At 43.3% G+C, this 20,967-nt stretch overlaps 1 protein-coding gene across 1 annotated transcript; it reads left to right on the forward strand.

The window, feature by feature from the left end:
- Positions 1 to 8,192: 8,192 nt before the first annotated feature.
- Positions 8,193 to 12,801, forward strand: Lrat (lecithin retinol acyltransferase). Its single transcript, XM_041658863.1, has 2 exons — positions 8,193 to 8,895; positions 12,353 to 12,801. Exons 1-2 carry the CDS (start codon positions 8,353 to 8,355, stop codon positions 12,506 to 12,508), a joined length of 699 nt encoding a protein of 232 aa, XP_041514797.1. The 5' UTR covers positions 8,193 to 8,352; the 3' UTR covers positions 12,509 to 12,801.
- Positions 12,802 to 20,967: the final 8,166 nt, after the last annotated feature.

A 20,967-nucleotide genomic window follows, 5' to 3' on the forward strand; every position in this document is an offset into this window, starting at 1 on the left:
GCATGCTTACTGCATCAGACAGTCTGATAAGCAGGACCTGAGGTCTACCTCTCAGGTATTAGCAGGTACTAATGCACAGGCTGTGTTTGGCAGTTCTACGTTTTCTGTGTTCCTCAACAGTGATGTTCCTACATCAGCATTTCCAGAGCTGTGTTTGTGGACAGTCAGCGGGTGTAGGTTCAAACTCTGAGGCCCCATTTCTCTTTTTCTTAGATGGAAGTGGTCTTCTTGGAGACCTCAATAGAAACTCTCTAAAAGGTCAGGGGTTCTTATTTCCTTTTGTCCTCCTTACCTGGCCCTGCCTCAACTACCACCATCTTGGGCAAAGAGCTAGGCTTATAAAGCCAGTTGTTTTATTGGGGTGCAGGAGAACATTGTCTATTTAAAAACCTCAGAATCAGCACCACATTTGTAGAACTGTATTTAAAATGCAATCCTAACTTTGGAAATGCTCACATGGAGAGTGGAACCACAGAGGTAGACTGGGAACCATGCATTCACGACCCAGGGGAGGTAGCGACGAATATTCCCATCACCAAAATTTTTATCAAAGTTTTTATGATGATTAAAATCTGATCTTAGGTTCCTAAAAGTTCCTCAGGTAAGTAAGACAGGGTAGCAACTTGATTTTCCTGTTGTTAGGTCATGAGATGACAGCTGAGTGACTCTCCATACAAGTATCTGGAAATGAGACAGGGGTTTTGCTATTACAATCCCTGGGAACCAACACTAGTATTGAGTGGGCAGGCCAGTGAGGTTGCTTTTTCACCATACACAGCATAAAAAGCCCGAACAACTAAAGTTACCCTGGCCAATGGCGAGATGGCTCACACTTGCCGTGTGAGCATGTGGAACTTAGTTTGGATCCTCAGCATCCATATAAAAAGCACAATGTGGCCATGTGTACTTACACCCCAGGGCTAGGGAGGGAGGTGGAGACAGAGAGCAGTCTAGCTCAAGGGTTAGAGAAAGACCCTGTTTAAGGGTATAAAGCAGAAAGCAATAAAGATTACCAACATCCTCCTTGCCCAGGAACATCACATGTACATCCACCACACACACACACACACATACGCACTCACGCACACACAGCATGCGTACACACACTAGAATGATTGGCAAGACTGAGGTGAGCTCTCGTTGGTTCCAATCTTTGCTACTCTTCTCAAGCCTAGTCAAGTTCATTGCCCATCTGCTTCCCTCAGACTCTTCATAGTAATCAACACTAACTTTAAACTCCCTCTCTTTCCATGATGGTTCTTCATCTATGCTCACACATTCTCCTTCCTCTCTCTTTAAAAAAACAAATAACTCTTTTCAAAAGAGAACCACTGCTCCACTTCCATGAGTCTTTGGTCTCATCCCGTGCACTGCTGTGCCATCCTGCCTCATCTCATCCCGTGCCATGTGGTACAGTATGGAGCTGGAACATCCTCCAAGGAACCATGTATTAAGTCTTGGTTGCCAGGCCCTGTGATACTGTGAAACCATAGGAGGGTGGGGACAGGATCTGGGGAAGAAGTTGGGGAAGTCAGCCATAGATGTGCCCTTGAAGGGGATACATAAACCCTGGGGCTCCCTTCTCCTCTGCCCCGTGCAGCTCTGCTACCCCAGCACAGGTGCAAAGCAATGGGACCAGGCCACTACAGGCAGAAACACCAGAAAGAGCAATAAGAGGAACTCCCCCGTCCTTTATCTCAGACATATCACCTGCCATCTCATCCTATTCCACTGCACAGAGACTGGAAAACAAGTATAGCCAATTCTCCCAGGACTTGACCATTACTGCAGTTTTCGCAGGGTCTCCTAAAGATGCCAGTGTCCCCAGACCGCAGGAACAGTCTAGAGAACACAATGCCCACATTCCCAAGAGGTGGGGTGGATGGCTTTTGACCATTTTACATGGTTAAATGGTTTACATGATGGGTTACAGATGTTTGTCAATAGATGTCTGGGCTAGTTACAAGTTGTTTTTGGTCATGGTCAAGAAGAAAGCTAAACAAATGAGATTAGATTCAAGGATCTTTTTCTAAAAGGAAAAGGGTGATGTAGTATAGGAATGATGGGATAAAAGGGTGGATTGCTGAGTCTACTTTTGAATACCACTAGTCTCAAGTGTTTTACATTAGTATAGATTTTTGTAAACTGATACAAATTTAAGGTCATTTGTATGATGTTTTATATATGTATATATGTTTATACTCTTGTTTACTAAGGTAGTATTATATCCTCCTGGGATCTTTGATGGGGTTGAAGACTAGATAGTCATAGTTTTTCATAGTTATGGTAGAAGATACATTAGGTAGAGAGGTTTGGACTTATCAAGATAGAACAAATAATGGAGTATTTTCTCCAAATATGCCAAATAAAAATGAATTGGTCATTGTAAATATAATTCTTATATGATAATTGTTCTTCTTGTTTATAGTTTTATTATGTTAGAACTAAAACCTTTCCTTTTATTTAGATAAAAGGGAAAATATTGTGGGATAATATTTGGGAAGATTTATCACTTGGATTGGCTTAATAATTTGCAGAACAGCCAATTGCTAGGCACAATTTTTTAGGGCAGAGAGGACCCTGGAAATAAGAAGGGTGGGGAAATGGAAAAGTCGCCAGAGAGAGATGGAGGAAGCAGGAAAGCAGCTCGGGCACACAGAGTAAAGGTAATAAAGCCACGAGGCAGAAAGTAAACTAATAGAAATGGGTTAACTTAAGTTATAAGAGCTAGTAAGAAATAAGTCTAAGGTATCGGCCAAGCTTTCATAATTAATAAGAAGTCTCCAAGTCATGATTTGGGAGCTGGCAAGAGGGACAGAAAATCTGCCTACATGCAAAAGTGGAAACAGAATCAGTGTAGAAAACCCAACCTGATGGAAATGAAAATGAAAACTTTAGAAACTCTGGCTTCTCAGAGGTGAGCCTCACCAACAGAATACAAGAGATGGAGAGAGACTCTCAGCTGTGGAAACAAGATAGAAGAAACAGGTATCTCAGTCAAAGGAAATGTTGAATCTAAACAAAAAAAAAACTATGAAAATACCAAATCTAAGAATAATAGGAATAACATAAGAAGAAGAAATTCAGGCACATAAAATATTTTTAATCTATTATAGGAGAAAATTTCCCTAACTTGAAAAAGGAGGTGCCTATTAAGGCACAACAAGCATACAGAATACCCAGGAGACTGCACCAGGAAAGAAATTCACCATAGCACACACCAGAACACCAAACATACAGAACAAAGAAAGAATATTAAAATATTCTCCCAGGGGAAAAGACCAAGTAGCATATTAAGGCCGACTAACTAGAATAACATCTGACTTTTCAATGGAGACTCTAAAAGCCAGAAGGGCCTGGACAGATGTTCTATAGACTGAAAGAGACCACAGGCGCCAGCCTTGGCAGCTACTACACCCAGAAAAATGGTCAAGCACAAGAGATGGAGAAGAAAGACATTCAGTAATTAAACAAAATTTAATCAGTATGTATCTAAAAATACAGTCCTACAGAAAGAACTAGAAGGAAAATATCTACCTGAAGATGCTAACCACACCCAAGAAAACACAGACCAGCAAATCTTAAGAAGAGGGCAAACCCAACACAACTCTCAGAATCACCAATCTCTGCTCACTGACAATGCTCATTGACAATGATCCCAATCCCCCACCCCAAAAGACACAAACTAACAAACTGGATTAAAAAAAAAAAAAGAATCCATTTTTTTTTTGCTGCATCCAAAAGACATACCTGAGCATCAAGGATAGATGTTACCTGAATAAAATGAATAGAAAAAGATAGTCCAAGCAAATGGACCCAAGAAATAAGTCAGTATAGTCATTTTAGTATCTGACAAGATAAACTTCAAACCAAAGCTAATCATGGGATGGGGAAGGATACTACATACCCATCAAAGGTAATACTACCAGGAGGACACTGCAATTCTTAACATCTATGCACCAAAGACAAGGGCACCCAAGTTTATAAAAGAAAGATGACTACAGCTTAGATCCCTTTTTGACCCTCACACACTGATAGTGGGTGATTTCAATACCCCATTTTCATCAATAGTCTGATCATTCAGACAAAACCTAAACAGAGAAATCATGGAGCTAAATGATTTCATAAATCAAATACACCTATTTACAGAACATCATAAATCAAATGCTCCTATTTAAAAAATAGATATTTACAGAACATTTCACCCACAGACAAAAGAATACACCTTCTCAACATCTCATAGAACTTCTTCCAAAACTGTTCATATACTTGAACACAAAGTACCAACAGATACAAGATAACTGAAATAATACGTTGCATCCTATATGATCAGTACAAATTAAAGCTAGGTATCAACAACAATAAAATCAACAGAAAGCTTACAAATTGATGGAAACTGAACAACTCCCATCTGAATAAAAACAATGGGTTAAGATAGAAATAAAAATGTTTTAGAATTGAATGAATATAAAAATACCATATAGCCAAACTTATATGCCACAATGAAGGTGGTTCTAAAAGGCAAGTTCATAGCACTAAGAACCTACATAAAAATTGGAGAAATTTCATATTGGTAACTTAATAGCACAATGAAAGCTCTAAAGTAAAAAAGAAATAATATCAAAAGAAGAAGATGGCAATAAATAATCAAACTCAGAGTTGAAATCAATAAAACAGAAACAAAAGAAAAATATTGCAAAGAATCAATAGAACAAAGATTTTGTTCTTTGAGGAAATCAGTAAGAATAACAAACTCTTAGCCAAGTAACTAAAAGGTGAAAGACGATCCAAATTAACAATGCCCCGTACCCTTCAGTAGATGGCCAACACAAAACAAACAGTGACATTTCTGGAGGTACTACTGAGTCTCACAGTGCTTGGTCAGGACAATTTTTTTAACCTTATAGGTCTTTTGAGTAAACATTGTATGTTTTCTGGTTTTATGGAATTCTTGTATGTGTCAATGTGCATGTGTCTACATTTATATGTCTTTCTTATGTTTTTTTATTTAGCTTCTTTTCCTCTGTTTTTCCCCTACTCTAATTTATTTTTGTTTTATCTTATTTTATCTATTGTTATTCTTAGATGCCTATTTGTTTCCTAGGAGAGATAGAAGGGTATGGTTATGAGTAGCAGGGTAGTTGAGGAGGAATGTGGAAGAGTTGGGGGAGAGGAAACTGAAATCAAAATATATTGTATAAAAAACTTTTCAATAATAGAAAAATTGTGTCTATTTTTATATTTATATCTAATGCTCCAACCTGAGGCTGACTATGGATTTTCTTGAAGTCCTTTTAGTTGTATATTATAATTTACTTTTTTGCCTCTTAAAATGATTCATGAATTAGCTGCTGAATATTAATAATATATAAGCTTTGGAGATACACAGAAATTTACTTTAAATTATAATTATTTTTATTCTGTTATTAAGGAGCATAATAGCTACATTAGAATGGTTTTATATAATAAAAAATTGTTTAAAATTTTGCTGAGTGTGGTGGCACATGCCTTTAATGCCAGCATTTGAGAGTCAGAAGCAGGCAGATCTGTGTTTCAAGGTCAGGGCTACACAGGAGAGCCTGCCTCTAAATAAATATCATTTCGATGAATTGCATCAAGAGTTCAATTTTCTCATAATTTCTATCATTACTGATTCCTCCGTCCGCACCCCACCATATACTCATTCAGTCCTGAAGGTCGGTATTGGCAAGAGTGAGACTGTCAACCAATGAAGACTTCTCACAGATGGGGCAAGGACCAGCTCAGTGCTCTCACCGGTCTCACTTGTTTCCTGTTAACACTGCACTGTGAGCAAACGGCATGCTGCTGTCCCTGTCTTGAGTTCCCTGGCTACAGCAGACATCAGGGCCTCTAGTCTGATGGGTGACAACATCACTTGGTAGGTTTGGTCTGGAGGTGGAGCCCAGACCCTCACACAGGAACGCAAGGGACACCTCTAGTTCCAAGGTCTTTTGCCTTCCTCCCACAGGCCTTGTACCTTCTTCTCCTCCTCTGATCCTGGCAGGAGAGCAAAGCCCTGCCCTTTGCCCTGATGCTAACTCTCTATGGTTTTGAAGCCATTGCTTCCCGCCAACATATGTCATCATGCTGTTTTTCTTTCTTTTTTTCTTCTTTCCTGAGATGGGGCTTTCATGTGTAGCCCTGGCTGGCCTGAGGGTCACAGGATCAGGCTGTATAGATCAGGCTGGCCTCTAGCCCACAAACATCTGCCTGCCTCTGCCTGCTGGGATTAAAGGCACCAGTCATGGGGAACAGGTAAGTGTTCTTCCTTGTTCTGTGATCTTTGTCTCTCCTTCAGTGTTCATAGACCCCTGTATCGGCGTGAATAAATGCAGGCAGATATTAAAGAATATATACAACTTTAATGTTTAAATAAACTTACAGAACCGAGGTTCCCGTGCGCCCCATTTATCCATACGCATTCGCCCGAGGCAAGCCCGCCCCCTAAAGGGGCTGGCTTAACCCTACAGACCCCTCATAAAATCTCCACTTAAATAAAAATACGACAACAAAAACTTGCATTTGGTCCTGTCTCTTTTCTGCAAAATTCCTTGAAATAGTCGCATTCAAGCTTTTATTATTGTGTGTGCATGCAAGAGCCACAGCACACACGTAGAGATCAAAGGAGATTACCTTCTGGAGTTGGATATCTCCGACCATGGGCTCTTTGGATAGAACTCAGGGGGCTTCCTGTTATTCCATACATAGCTCACCTAGCCCTTTCTCACTATCTCAGTAAAAACAATTTGTCAAAAAGGGTACTGTTGGCCTTACACATGTGGGAAAAGGAAGTACACTGAGAGATGATGTGGGAAATAAGTTCAGGTGGATTTTGTTGAACCTCCAGGCAGGGAGCACACAGTGCATGGCATACAGCAGACAGTAGTACGGGAACAGGACTGGAGATGGGTTGATGGGAGCTCGTGCCTACCTCCTCTTTCCCACCTTCCTCTCTTGATTGATTTGCGGCACTTTTCTCCTTAGAGGTGCAGTAATGCAGTGAGATTTACAACCACCTGTGGGATCAACACAAGTTCAGCGACAGAGCCAGATGGCGGATAGCAGGCAGGCTGGGAGCAAAGGCCCAGTCCTCCAGAGAGGAAGCCTCCGGTCTCAGCCTGGCTCAGGTTCCTTCATGGGAAAGGGGGTTCTCACCCTTAGCCCAGAACTTAGCCTTCTTAGCCTCATGGCGATAGTCTGGCTTGCCCTTGTGGCCTTTGTCCTCGGAATTTAATCATTTACATAATACATTAGCACAGGACTCCAGGCGGGTCTGGGCACCCGGAACCCAGCCCAGCCAAACCAGCGCCCTAGCGGCTGCCTCCCTTGGCAGCTCCCCCACCACCCTCGACTGTGCCGGGATTCCCCTGCAAGCGCAAAGACAAGGACCTCAGTCCGCGCCCCAGCGTTCAGTTTTCCTTAGTCTCCCTAGGGCGGCAGCGTTTTACCAATACCCACAGACGCTGGATGAGTGACATGAAGCTGGGACCCTAGCATCAAGGAAACTTGGCAGGACTCCTGTTTTGCTAGAGGTCGTTGGGGTTTCTTGACCGTTGAAAGTCGCGCGCTCAACGGGCGCTGGAGCCTTGGAGCGTCCAGAGCTGTAGGATTCCGATCGTTCGCGCTGGGGGGCTGGATGCCCAGCGAGCAATTCCACTTCTCCACGTGCCACTTGAGTGCACCTGGACTCTGTGTCCAAAACGACAGGGTTCAATTTTGGTAGAACCTGCAGGCATTCGCGGCTCGGGCACTCTGGCGATTACTAATTCTTTAGTAAACTGAGGGGGCTGCGGTAACAACACTCTTTAGAGCCGGTCCCGCCCAGAAATCGTACCAAGGTCACTTCTAGCAAAAGTTCCAGAAAGGCGCTCCATTCGCGACAGGTGCAGGACCATTCGCGCGACTACGCCTCTGGCCTCTTCTACGTGGACTGTTTAAAGGTCTCAAGTGAGGCAGAGTCCTCGAGCAGAAGAGCCAGGGTGCAGAACGCCCGCGCCCAATCCTTGTTCTCTGGCCTGTGACCGCATTCGGCCCGCCCTCCGCACCTCTATAAGAGGCACGCAGAAGAGCGCACTCGGAGCACCGCCCCCAGGCGCGCTTCTTCTCCGGCTCCTCAAGCGCCGCAACGCTGTCCCCACAGCTGTAGGACACTGGTTCCTCCCCTTCGCGGCCCCCAGCACGGGTGATTTGTCGTCTCCTCTGCTCCCTTGCTCTCCCGGATTTAGGCAGTCTTCCACCGTGCTGATTCGCAGGTGAGCAGCGCTGTAGCGCCGCTGTCCGGCAAGCTCACCTTGCACAGCCCAGCGCCGGCGCAAAACTCTGGTACCCTGAATGATGAAGAACCCGATGCTGGAAGCAGTGTCTCTCCTCTTGGAGAAGTTGCTCCTCATCTCCAACTTCAAGCTCTTGGGCGTGTGCGCTCCTGGAGGAGGGACAGGGAGGAACCGTCCTTATGAAATCAGCTCTTTTCTCCGGGGCGATGTGCTGGAGGTGTCACGGACTCATTTTACCCACTACGGGATCTATCTGGGGAACAACCGTGTAGCCCATCTAATGCCTGACATCCTGTTGGCGCTGACCAATGACAAGGGACGTACTCAGAAAGTGGTCTCCAATAAGCGTCTCATCCCCGGAGTCATTTGCAAGGTGGCCAGCATCCGTGTGGACACAGTAGAGGACTTTGCCTACGGAGCAGACATCCTCGTCAATCACCTAGACGAGACTCTCAAGAAGAAATCATTGCACAACGAGGAGGTGGCATGCAGGGCTGAGCAGCAATTGGGGCTGACCCCCTACAGCCTACTGTGGAACAACTGCGAACACTTTGTGACTTACTGCAGATATGGCGCTCGGATCAGTCCGCAGGCTGAGAAGGTAGGAGAGACCTAAAGGAGCTGGGGCCGGGATCCGGGATCTTTTTGGACATCTCCCTAGCCACACCATTCTTAGGTCCGGTGTTTCTAGGCAAGCTCTGGTAAACAGATGACAGTATTCCTGACAACTAACAATTCAGACACTTGAGACAATGGGGGGCACGATTATCCAAACCACAACAGTTAGGGTTGTATGTAAGACCATGGGTTGGGGATTGTTTACTGGAGTATGGGCAACTAAAAAGGGGAAAATGAGCCCCCTCCCTTGAGTGCCCTCCCAAGACCCTCTGAGACTTGCCTCTATTACCGCAGGAAGGGAAGCAGCTGCTGTGCAAACGAGCACAGCTGCCCTGAGTTCCTGGCTACTGTGGGCAGGAGGTAGCCTTTAGAACATGTCCCATCTCCACTCCCCGCTCCAGCATTAACTCCACACGGGCTCAGAAATCAGAGAACCGAGGAATTTTTATACTGATAATGAGGATAAGTCTACTGTGAAATTTAAGTCCCTCTCTTTTTAGCTTTTACTATTTATTACACCGTTTCTACAGTGTATCTTTTGCCTGACTTATTGCCAGAATGGGTTCAAATGCCTTTTTTCAAATGTCTTGGTGTTTACAAAAGCAAACCTAACACCTTCTACATATCTACTGACATATCTACTGCTCCCTCTCCCCTCTCTTTTGTGAGACACGGTCTCCTGTAGCTAAGGCTGACCTCAGGCTCCTAATCTAGCCTAGGATGACTCTGAACTCCCGACCCTCCTACTTCTACCTCCCACAGGCATGCTTCACCACACCCAGTTCTGAGGAGCAAACCTAGGGCCGGCTGAGTTCTAGGCAATCACCCAACTGAGTTACATTTCCAGTCTTAGAAATTTCGCCTTTCTGGGGATGCCTCCTGGGCTGATGGTCAAATAAATAGAGAGTAGGGGGACGGAGAGTAGTGAGGGAGAGAAATAAAGGAAGGGAAAGGGAGGGAGGGGAGGAGAAAGAGACGTGTGTGTGTGTGTGTGTGTGTGTGTGTGTGTGTGCGCACACACACACACATGTGTGAGAAGCAGGGTCTGTGTCCTAGACGGGTGGGTGTCTAATTCTAAGTAGGCAGTTATGACCTTGCACTTCTGATATTAGTACTCCACCACCCAAGTGCCAGGATTTATTGGCATGTATCACCACACTTCATTTGTGTGGTGTTGGGAATTAACCCCAGAGCTTCATACATTGCAAGTAAGTGCTCTACCAACTGAGTTACATTCTCAAGTCTTTATTCAGTTTGATTTTAACCACTTTATATCTTGTTAGTGTAGCCGAAAAGAAACATTAGGTGTTTGTCCTATAAACGATGTATGGATGGCTAATAGGATATTGGATATTTCTTTAGATATTATGTAAAACTTTGACTAGGGATGGCCTTATATTCACATTGTGGACTAAAACACAGTCAAGCTTGGCTTAATTTCACGTGGATCACTAGGTTATGTACTTAAACACAGAATATAATTACACCAGTATCTGTGGCTGGTCCTCGACTGTATTAAACTAATAATTTAGAAATTATGTCAAACACAGTGCTGCACCTCTTTGACCTCAGCAGGAGGCTGAGGCAGGAGGATCCCTGTAGCTCAAGGTCAGCCTCTTCTATACAGAAAGTTCCAGGAAACCAGGGATAGCACAATGAAACTCTCTCAAAGCAAGGAAAAAGAGAATATTAAAACCAGGGCTGCAGAAATGATTCAGCAGTTTGAGTTCATACTGCCCTTGCAGAGGGCCCAAGTTTACTTCTCAGCACCCACAGGTGCCTGTAACGCTAGCTCTGGGTAGGGTGTATTGTTGATACCTCTGGACTCCATGGGCACTCGCACTCCTGTAACGCTAGCTCTGGGTAGGGTGTATTGTTGATACCTCTGGACTCCATGGGCACCCATACACAGATACACACATACACATAATTAAAAATAACAGAAAAGCATTAAAAATAAAGATTTTAGAAACCGTCCCAGCTTCAGGATAGTCCATGAAGCTCTGGAGTTCTGGGTCAACTTGAGCAATACAGCAAGATCTCATCTCATCTACAATGCCATACTCTAGAAAAGGATCCTGGGTCTAGTAGAAATAGCAAAAATCACATGAAATGGTTTTATTAAATTTTAAATTCTAGCATTAAATTCTAGCGGTGACAATGGTACAGAAATAGCTGTCAAGAAATATAGCAGTAGTAATAATTGTAATAACTTACATGGAAGAACAACTGTTCTTTTATATGAAAGATTTTTATTTCACTTATCTTCAGGGCTACCCTGGTATTCCCATAAAGAAGGAAGTCCAGACTGGCTAAATGTCTGTTTTGTTTTTTTTTTTTTTTTTTGAGACAGGATTTTCTCTGTGTAACTTTGGCTGTCTTAGAACTTGCTTTGTAGACCAGGCTGGTCTCAAACTTACAGAGATCTTTTTTTTTTTAATTTATTTATTTATTAAGGATTTCTGCCTCCTCCCCACAACCGCTTCCCATTTCCCTCCCCCTCCCCCGATCAAGTCCCCCCCCCCATCTGCTCGAAGAGCAATCAGGGTTCCCTGACCTGTGGGAAGCCCAAGGACTGCCCACCTCTATCCAGGTCTCGTAAGGTGAGCATCCAAACTGCCTAAGCTCCCACAAAGCCAGTACGTGCAGTAGATCAAAAACCCACTGCGATTGTTCTTGAATTCTCAGTATTCCTCATTGTCCGCTATGTTCAGCTAGTCCGGATTTATCCCATGCTTTTTCAGACCTAGGCCAGCTGGCCTTGGTGAGATCCCAATAGAACATCCCCATTGTCTCAGTGTGTGGGTGCACCCCTCGTGGTCCTGAGTTCCTTGCTCGTGCTCTCTCCTTCTGCTCCTGATTTGGCCCTGAGATTTCACTTACAGAGATCTTAAATGCCTTATTTGATGTCACACAACAAATAAGGCAGAGCAAGAACACCATTTCCAAGTACTTTTTACATGTGAAGAAGTGATACAGTAGAATGCACCCACTGCGGGTGGGTACCATATTTGATGTCTCTATTTCAGAAGCCAGCTATGTGTCACATAACTGATGATGAATTTTGCTATGGCAACTCAGTATGACTGACTCTATGCCTCTAGACTTTAAGAGATGAAACCGGTGTCACCAAATTTTAGGCTAATGAAGTAGAAGAATTGCCTATTTTTTTTCAAGGTTAACAACTTCCTTCTGAGGTCAGTTTTAGAATATGGTAATTAGTATTAATCAACTTACTGTTGCCTTTACCCTTTAATGCTGGGTAACTTTTATGTGGTGCATTTTATAGTGTTCTGTAACACTCTGTATATTATTGGTTCATAAGTCACTGGGAACATCAAGCGATCCTGGTAGAGACCAAACAACCAGAAAGACTACATAGCAGTGTAAGTGCTTTCTTTTAGTCATGGTTGCTAATATTCCTAGCTTTTCTTTTCCAGTTTTCTGAGACTGTGAAGACCATCATTCGTGATCAGAGAAGCTGTCTTGCTTCAGCTGTCTTGGGATTGCTGTCCATTGCCTACACGGGCCTGGCATCATACACGGCCCTTCCTGCACTCTGTATTCCGTTCTGCTTGTGGATGATGTCTGGCTAGCTTCCAGTCGTCACGAGAATGTGTATGTATTTTGTGTGGGACTATGTTTATATTTATAGAACACAAAACATTATAAGCTTGTTGAGAAAATGTGGCTTTCAATACTGTGTTCTAGATTTTAAACAAGTGATTAGAACCCTACAAAGTGCTTACCATGTAAGCCACGACAGAGCCCTTCTGTGTCCCCTGGGGCAGGTCTGCTGTGGAGCAGGACAGCCTGTCTGGACTCAGCGGCCCCAGAAAAGCAGACCCTGAGGTGACAGCCACAGGAGATTGCTTGGGCCACTCTTTTCCTCCTGTAATCATTCTGCTGCCAGGCTAACCAACTGATCACTAACGTCACTGTCAACGTATTCTGCTCACTGACAACATTTTCTCTCATTTAGATGAACATGTTTGATAATTAGCCATAAAGAAACCAAAGCTCATATTCTGTTTTGCCTTTCTTCATGTAATAATACAATTTCAAGTCAGTCAAGAATATTATTTTTATGTCTTGAGATCAGTATTATGGAGTGTAAGGAATTAACTGGCCAGAAAGCATAGAGATGTTTTCTCCTGCACAAACAGTGGTAGTAGCTATTTATATTTACTTTTGAATAGTCTGGCACTGTATGGCTACTTTAAAAAAGGTAAACAGATAGAGGATTGAAGTAATTCCAGTGTCTGGTGCACACACACACTACATAAATATACCAGTATCTGCACACATATAGATAGATAGGTAAACTGTATTTCTGGTTACTTTATTATACTAGTGTAATTATATCTACAAAGGTGAACATAACAGGTAAACATAAAATAAAGTCTGATTTTCTTTCCTATGCCCTTAAATCTGTATATATGTCATTGGTTAGTTATTTTTTAAAGCTAAATTTATTAACATCCTTTAAAAAAACCCTCAGATTTGTTTCTGTTAAGTATTTTCTGGACCAACAAACCTCTCTGCTGAGGCAATAAGTCAATCAGACCAAATTAGATCGAATTAGAAGACGACCAGGTTTGATGGACACCAGTGCTCCTGGCACAGGGGTGAGGGGTGGGGGGGGCGAGGGGGGCGGGGGAGTGGGGGGGGGTCATGACACACGGAGAACTGGAACAACTCAGAAGAGGGAAAAGGGGCTACCACACGCTCGTTAGTCCTCTAGGGGGCAGTTTAAACAGCCTGTGGGAGTGGTCTTGACCTTCCCTTGGGAGGGGTCACCATTTGGCAGGCATTCTTGGAGGTGGAGTTGGGACTGAGGCCACACCCATAGGAGGTGGCTTGATCCAGAGTTTATGCCCAACATTCCAAGAAGGATGCCAGGGGGCTGGGGTGAAGCACCCCAATCAAACATTCCAGACTTTTTTGGGTAAGGATGTTAGGGGCTGAGGTGATGCTTTTAATTAAACAGTTTTACTGCCAATGTTCCACTTTAAGTATAGTTTATGAACTTATTAGAGGTGTGTCACAGCAATATATAAAGCCTGAATAAGTAAGTCAAAGGAAATTACTCTTTGACAAAGTTAACAATGCCTAGCATGGAAGGTGATTTTACAGAATCCACTGAACCAGTCTAAGACTTTAGCAAATTGACTAAAAATGACACCACAGGTTGTAGCTGCATTTCAGGTATTGGAACTGTCTTATCAGAGGTGGTACATGCCTATGACACCTGCATGCAGAAGGCAGAAGCAGCAGGTGGAGCGCTCCAGGTTTGTGTGGGCTGGAGGACAACATTTGCCTGTTAAATGTCAGGAGTTACAAACCAGGTACTAGAGAGGTGACTCACAGGTGAGAGCTACTGCTGATCCTGCAGAGGACCAGAGTTCAGGCGCCAGCAAGCCCTGGTGGCTCACAACCTGTAACTCTTAATTCCTGAAGCTCCAGCACCCTCTTCTGACCTCCATGAGCATAGCACATACACTGAAGACATACCACCACACACAGGCAAAACACTCACACACATAAATTAAAAATAAAGCTTACAAAAGAAGGAATCACAAAATAGCTAAGCATGGTGCTACACTGTTAGTCCCAACACTTGGGATGTGAAAGCAGAAGACTGGGAATTTAAGAGCAGCCTGTTACACAGGGGATTTAAGACTTTCTTGCATCCCACAGGGGATTTCAAGACTAGCTTGTACTACACAGAGAGTTCAAGGCCAGTGGGGGCTACGAGACCTAATCTCAAAACAACAACAACAAAGGAACCACAAAACAGTGATTCTTCCAGAGAAAAGGAGGAATTGTTTTAGTCAGTGTTCCAATAGGAGCAAAACTGAAGAGCAGATCTTTGTTTAACTGAGGTTTTATTGCCACGAGTTTTCCTACAATAAATTAAGTTGGGGTATAATGATAATTAAACTTTGTTTAATCTCCTAATTAAACATTTAATTACTTACATGCTTTATGTAACTAAAACATTAAGTGGCAAAATCAAAGAATCTTGGGCTGAAGAGGTGGCTTAGAGGTTAAGAGCACTGCCTGCTCTTCCAAAGGTCCTGAGTTCAATTCCCAGCAACCACATGGTGGCTCACGACCATCTGTAATGAGGTCTGGTGCCCTCTTCTGGCCTGCAGGCAAACACACAGACAGAATATTGTATACATAATAAATAAATAAAATATTTTTTAAAAAAATCAAAGAATCTAGGTGTTCTATGGGCCTGTTCCAACCACTTACATTTTAGCCTTAGGCATTGCCATGCTGAGAGCCATTGTGTTGGTGTCATTTCCCTTCACCCTGGGAGCTCTTGTGTAAGTGAACTCATAGTGAGCTGTTTTTCAAACATCAGTATTGTAGGCAGCGGAAAATACTGTTTGACATTAAATGTGTTCCTACACATTGGTTCTCCTTACAGTCTATGAAGTTCTTGGGGCTGGGAGCAACATAAGTATCTCGACTCTCTTCCATCATTCGTCGGATGCTCATCTCACTCTGTGCTAAGCATTGAAGTGCTGCAATTTCACGTTCATTTTACTTTTCTTCCTCTTTTTTAGAGACAGGGTCTCACTCAATAGACCAGATTTGACTCAAATTCACTCATAGAGTCATGCGGGCCTCAGCTTCCCAAGTACTGGGATTAAAGGTGTGCTCCACCACTCCTGGCCTAATACCACTTTTTAGCCAGCTATAGCAGCCTGTATAAAGTGTGGGGGAATACAGAATAAAGAACAAGCAATCCTGCCTCAGGACTCAGGAATTTACTTGAAGGAGGCAGTAAGAAGCAGGAAGCTGAGACTGAGTTTATTTTGTTACAATGACATCATTCAACTGTCCTTTGTAGTTGAGGGAGGGAGGAAAGGAAGGAAGGACGGAAAAGGTAAATGTCCCTCAGCATTGGAATTGCTGAACTTGTAGGTAAGAGGGTATTATCCCTTTTGTTGCTTCAGTTTGAGTAATTAGCTAACACGGAAGAAAAATGTCAGTTACAGAGAAATCCTGAGCCAATCATTTCCTTCCTATCCCAAAGCAGGCAGGTTAAATTCCTCCAGACTTCCTCAGTCAAGGTTCATCCTTATGACCCAAGTTCCTCAGATAATAGTATGTCTATTCTACTGACACAGCGGTAGCCAAGTCACATCACTGTCGAGTGTCACTGAAGACTGACCTGTCGATCACAAAGAGTTCTCAACCCCAACCTCTGGTGTCTCAGAATTCGAAACACCATTTAAAATAAAGAAATGCAGATGCAGCAAGGTTTTGTTGAAGCCCTAAGAGAAGACAATTTTCTCCTGGTAAAGCAAAGCTATTTTATAGACTTTTTTTTTTAATTAAAAAAAATTTACTCTGAAGCCAGGTGATGATGGCATGCCTTTAATCCCAGCACTCAAGAGGCAGAGGCAGGCGGATCTCTGTGAGTTCAAGGCCAGCCTGGTCTACAAGAGCTAGTTCCAGGACAGGTTCCAAAGCTACAGAGAAACCCTGCCTTGAAAAACCAAAACCAAACCAACCAAACAAACACAAACAAAAAACACAAAAAACAAACACAAAAACAAAAATCTCTGTTATATGCTTTTGTTTAAAACTGACAAAGAACAAAGACTAATATTGTCAGTCTCCTAAGAGTTAATTAAAAAGAACAAAAGAATCCTAATGGGCCTGTCCAAGATCTGGGCAGGAAAATGTTACAGACTTTACACAGCATGATGTCTCCCTAGACATGTAGCTCTGTAAGATGGTGCCTGGTTCTGTCGCCCTCACACTGGAGAGCGTTTCCTTTGCCGGCTGCTTTGCTCGCTGCCCACGCTCATCTCCTTTGCTCTAGTTAATATCACCTGTCTTCTTCACTGTGCCTTACCTGGATCCTTTCAACAAGGAACACAGCAGTCCCAGGGGAAGTAGAAGGACATCTCTGTTACACTATCAATACTGAGGCAGAAAGAGCTCCCCTTCCTAGGCTGTTCTACACTCGGAACAGTAAGCAAAGTCACAAAGCCACATGAGAGCACTTGCCGCAGTGAAGACCAAACAAACAATAAGAGTAAGGTTTTGTGTTTAAGTAGTGCTTTAAGAATAATGCTCCCTGTCAGAACGGCTAAGATCACTGAAACAAGTGACAGCCCATGCTGGAGAGGATGGGGAGCAAGGGAAATACAGGTCCATTGCTGGCAGAAGTGCAAACTTGTACAGCTACTATAGAAATCAGTACGAGGATGGCAATCTACCTATTTCAAGATCCAGCTATACCATATTTCCAAAGGATTCATCATCCTTCCACAGAGACACTTGCCCAACTGAATTCATTGTTGATCTATCCACAACAGCCTGAAACTGGAAATAGTTCCAGGCCGGGAACTGGGTTTCATCTAATTGAGCTGTTGGCCAAAAAGGTCCCATGGGAATCCCCAAACAACTCAGGCTGTTGCCAAGACTATCCTTTCCCCTCAGAAAACTGACAGCAAAGTCCCATTGTATAAGACAACACCTACCCAACTCACTGAACATGGAGAAGTTGAGCTGGTGCCTACATACTGCCTTTACCACCAGGATTTTGGTGAAGGAATCTGCATGCTACCAAAAGAGAAATGGAAACACGTATCTAGCCACAAACTATCCTGTCTGCAAGATATGCTAGTGCAGAGGAGGCTTAAAACCATATCTGATGTCATTTAAGGCCCACTTCACGAGATGGAACCTACACCCAACACTGCTTGGGTGATCAAGAACATATGGTAAAACCAAATACTACTGTGGTTTTTAAAAAGTAGCAATAAAATGATTCCTAATGACATTCTGATATACTCATAGATCAGTGCCTTCTTCAGTCATCATCAGAGAAGCTCCCTCCTTTAGAAGATGGAACAAATACAGAGATCCACAGCTAGACAATAGGCAGAGTGAGAGACCCTGGAAGACTCAACCCTAAGTGGGATGTCTCAACCAAACACCGCCCCTCAGGGCTCCGGGAACCCTGTGCAAGTGAAGGCAGAAAGAGTTTTAGAGCCAGAGGAGACAGAGGACACCAGGAAAACAAGGCTCTACATGATCAAAGTACATATGGACCCACCGAGACTGAGGCACAGCATGGGGCCTGCAATGATCTGTACCAGGTCCTATGTGTATATAAATTATGGTGTCCAGTTTAGTGTTTTTATGGGATTGCTGGGTATGTGAATGAGTGGGTCTCTGATTCTTGTGCCTTCTCTTCAGCTCATTCCCCTCTGTTGATTTGTTTCATCCAGTTCTAATGTCTTTGCTTTATCTTTTCACATTTTATTTATTATCCCTTAGAAGTCCGTTTGCTTTCTAATGAGAAGCAAAAGGGATGGAGATGGGAGGGGAGGTGGGGAGAAACTGGGAGGAGAAAAGGCAAAGGAAAACCACAATCATGTTATACTATCTGTGAGAAAATACTATTGTCAATAAAAAGGGAAAAGTCAGAAAGAAAGTAAGGATAGAAGGAAGGAAAAAAAGAAAGAAAGAGTTGCTTATCTTTTCCCAAGGTGCTGCCCACTTTGGGAAAAACTCAAACTCAATATTACAAGCAAGAGGCAATGTTACAGAGGGCCTTGTTCTAGAGGAGTCTGACATCACTTACAAAGCATTGCTCAAACCTTCTCACTGTCTCAGGTGAGTTATTAGGAATAAGCAATTTGACTAAGTTGTAAGGAAGAGAAATGCAAATATTATGGTTAAAAGTTTACTTAAGGATATATGGGGAGTGGGGTGTATTGGAATCAATGCAGGGTATGGCAGTTTGAATAAAAATGACCACATAGGCCCATATATTTGCACGCTTAGTCCCCAGTCGATCAACTGGAAAGGATTATAGGGTTTGGTCTTGTCGGAGGAGGCGTGACTCTGGGGATGGATGGGTTCTGAGGTTTAGAAAGTCTCTCTCTGCCTGCTGCCTATGGATCAGGATGTATCTCCCAGATACTGCTCCAGCATCATGCCTGCCTGTCCTCCTCCCTGCTGTAATGATAATGGACTGACCCTCTGACACTAGTAGAAAGCCCCCAATTAAATGCTTTCTTTTGTAAGAGTTGCCTTTGTCACGGTGTCTCTTCACAGCAACAGAGCAGTAACTAAGACACAGAGAGTGTTCACTTCCTGTTCAGCTTGCTATTGATTGTGTATTCCAACACCACTTTTACACAACATCATTTTGTTAATCCTAGGTACTAGTCTTATAATCTTGATTAGGGGTCTGTGGAGGCCCATAGGATAAAGGATTTGTCTAGCTGGGTGGAGTCCTGACAGTTGGGGCAGTCAATCACGAGGCCAAGGGACTATCCCTCAGAAAGGCAATGTGATGTCTGACCTTGGTATCAATTTGACTACAGCTGGAATCAACAAACACCCAAGATGCTGAGCACATCTGTGAGGAATTTTCTTAATCAGATTATTTGTGGCATGAGGACCCTTCCTAAATCTGGGCCACATCTTGTGGTGGTAGCTCACATAAAAGGACAAGGAAGAAGGAAACTTCTTTCTGCCTGCTGGCTCTCCCTCTCATTGGTAAATTAATCTGCCCTGTTGCTGTGGCTGGTATTAAATCCAGCTTCTTCAGGATCCAACGTAGACCAGCAGCTCTCCAGGAATGCCCCAGGACTCCAGTACCAGACTGTGTCTGTTGAGAGACATCTAGCCTCATGGACTGAGCAATTTTCCAGCTGACCACATGCTCTGCCTTTTCATTGTGAGACGGACATTATTAGGGCTTCCCAGAGTTCATCCTGTAAGTCAGTCTAATAAATACCCTTTGATATAATCTGATTCTACCAGTTCTTTTCCTTTAGAGAACCCTGACTAAAATGGGCAAGTCTACCACAAGTCATGCTTAGAGACAGGAGAACTAATTGTCCTTTAATGAGGTACTTTTCTTTGCTAGAATTCCCAGCCACTAGCATAGTTGCTCACAAAGTCTAAAACTCCTTACTTTTCTGAATTATGGAAAGACTCTCAAGAACAACTTTATTGAAATTTGAGAGAAAAACAACAAAGCAATAAGCTATAAATCTCAGCAGCTACCAGAAGGAGATAGAAAACAGTAAAGAGGGAGCTATGTTTCTAAGTCAGGGTCTGAGGAAGCTGGCAGGCTCAGCGATGGAATTTAACAAACATCTGTATGGTGGAGCAAGCAAGGGTGTGTAATGAATGAACAGAGAAGCCCTGAGCATCAAGCAAAGCACATCTAAGCTTTGGCTAGTCTTTGACGCAACAAAACGTTAGTTTTCTGAGTTAGGACTCAGAAAAGCAAAGTAGGCAGGCCAGCACCATTATGCTCTCTCTGAAAAAGGCTATAAACATCTGTAGGACAGGAGGGACTTCTAGGAAGTAGAAATTAATGATCTCATTAAAGAATAATTATTTTTCTCTATCTCCATTGCATAATAGCTTGGAATGTCACAGCTCCACCCAGGACTAAAAGCCAGGTTCAATTCTATTCTTTAAAAAATCATTTAAAAGTTTATCTGCATGTGTGGCTGCATGAGGACTACCATGGAGGCCCTGAGGAAGGCAGCACATCCTGTGGAACTAGGACTACCATGGAGGCCCTGCAGAAGGCAGCACATCCTGTGGAACTAGGACTACCATGGAGGCCCTGCAGAAGGCAGCATATCCTGTGGAACTAGGACTACCATGGAGGCCCTGCAGAAGGCAGCATATCCTGTGGAACTAGGGTTATAGGCAGCTGAGAGCCACCATGGATATTCTGGGAACAGAACACAGGTCCTCTGCAAGAGAAGTAGATGTTTTTAATCCTCTCAGACAGCTCTCCAGCTCCTCAAATTCTGTTCTTAACCTCAGTGGGCCTCAACGAAGCCCAGAAGCTTTTGCTTTTTCATAAGAAGGCACTTCCCATTCCAAGTGGAGCAACGACATGCAGCACAGTCTACATGTGATGGGATTCTGGCACTGTGACTTCGAAGGTTGCTAAAATCTATGCAGCTACTTAAAAAGCTATTTTATTGTATGTGTATAAATGTTTGCAGGCATGTATTTATGTGCACCACATGCATAAGTGGGC

This window comes from Microtus oregoni, unplaced genomic scaffold (genome assembly GCF_018167655.1).
Source record: "Microtus oregoni isolate MIOR12 unplaced genomic scaffold, Mior012 000010F_ref0000083, whole genome shotgun sequence".
NCBI lineage: Eukaryota > Metazoa > Chordata > Mammalia > Rodentia > Cricetidae > Microtus > Microtus oregoni.

Excerpts from the sequence above, each read along its gene's own strand:
- Lrat (XM_041658863.1), top strand. The coding sequence starts at position 8,353 with ATGATGAAGAACCCGATGCTGGAAGCAGTGTCTCTCCTCTTGGAGAAG. Across the intron at positions 8,896-12,352 it reads TCAGTCCGCAGGCTGAGAAG|TTTTCTGAGACTGTGAAGAC; the intron begins GTAGGAGAGACC and ends TTTCTTTTCCAG.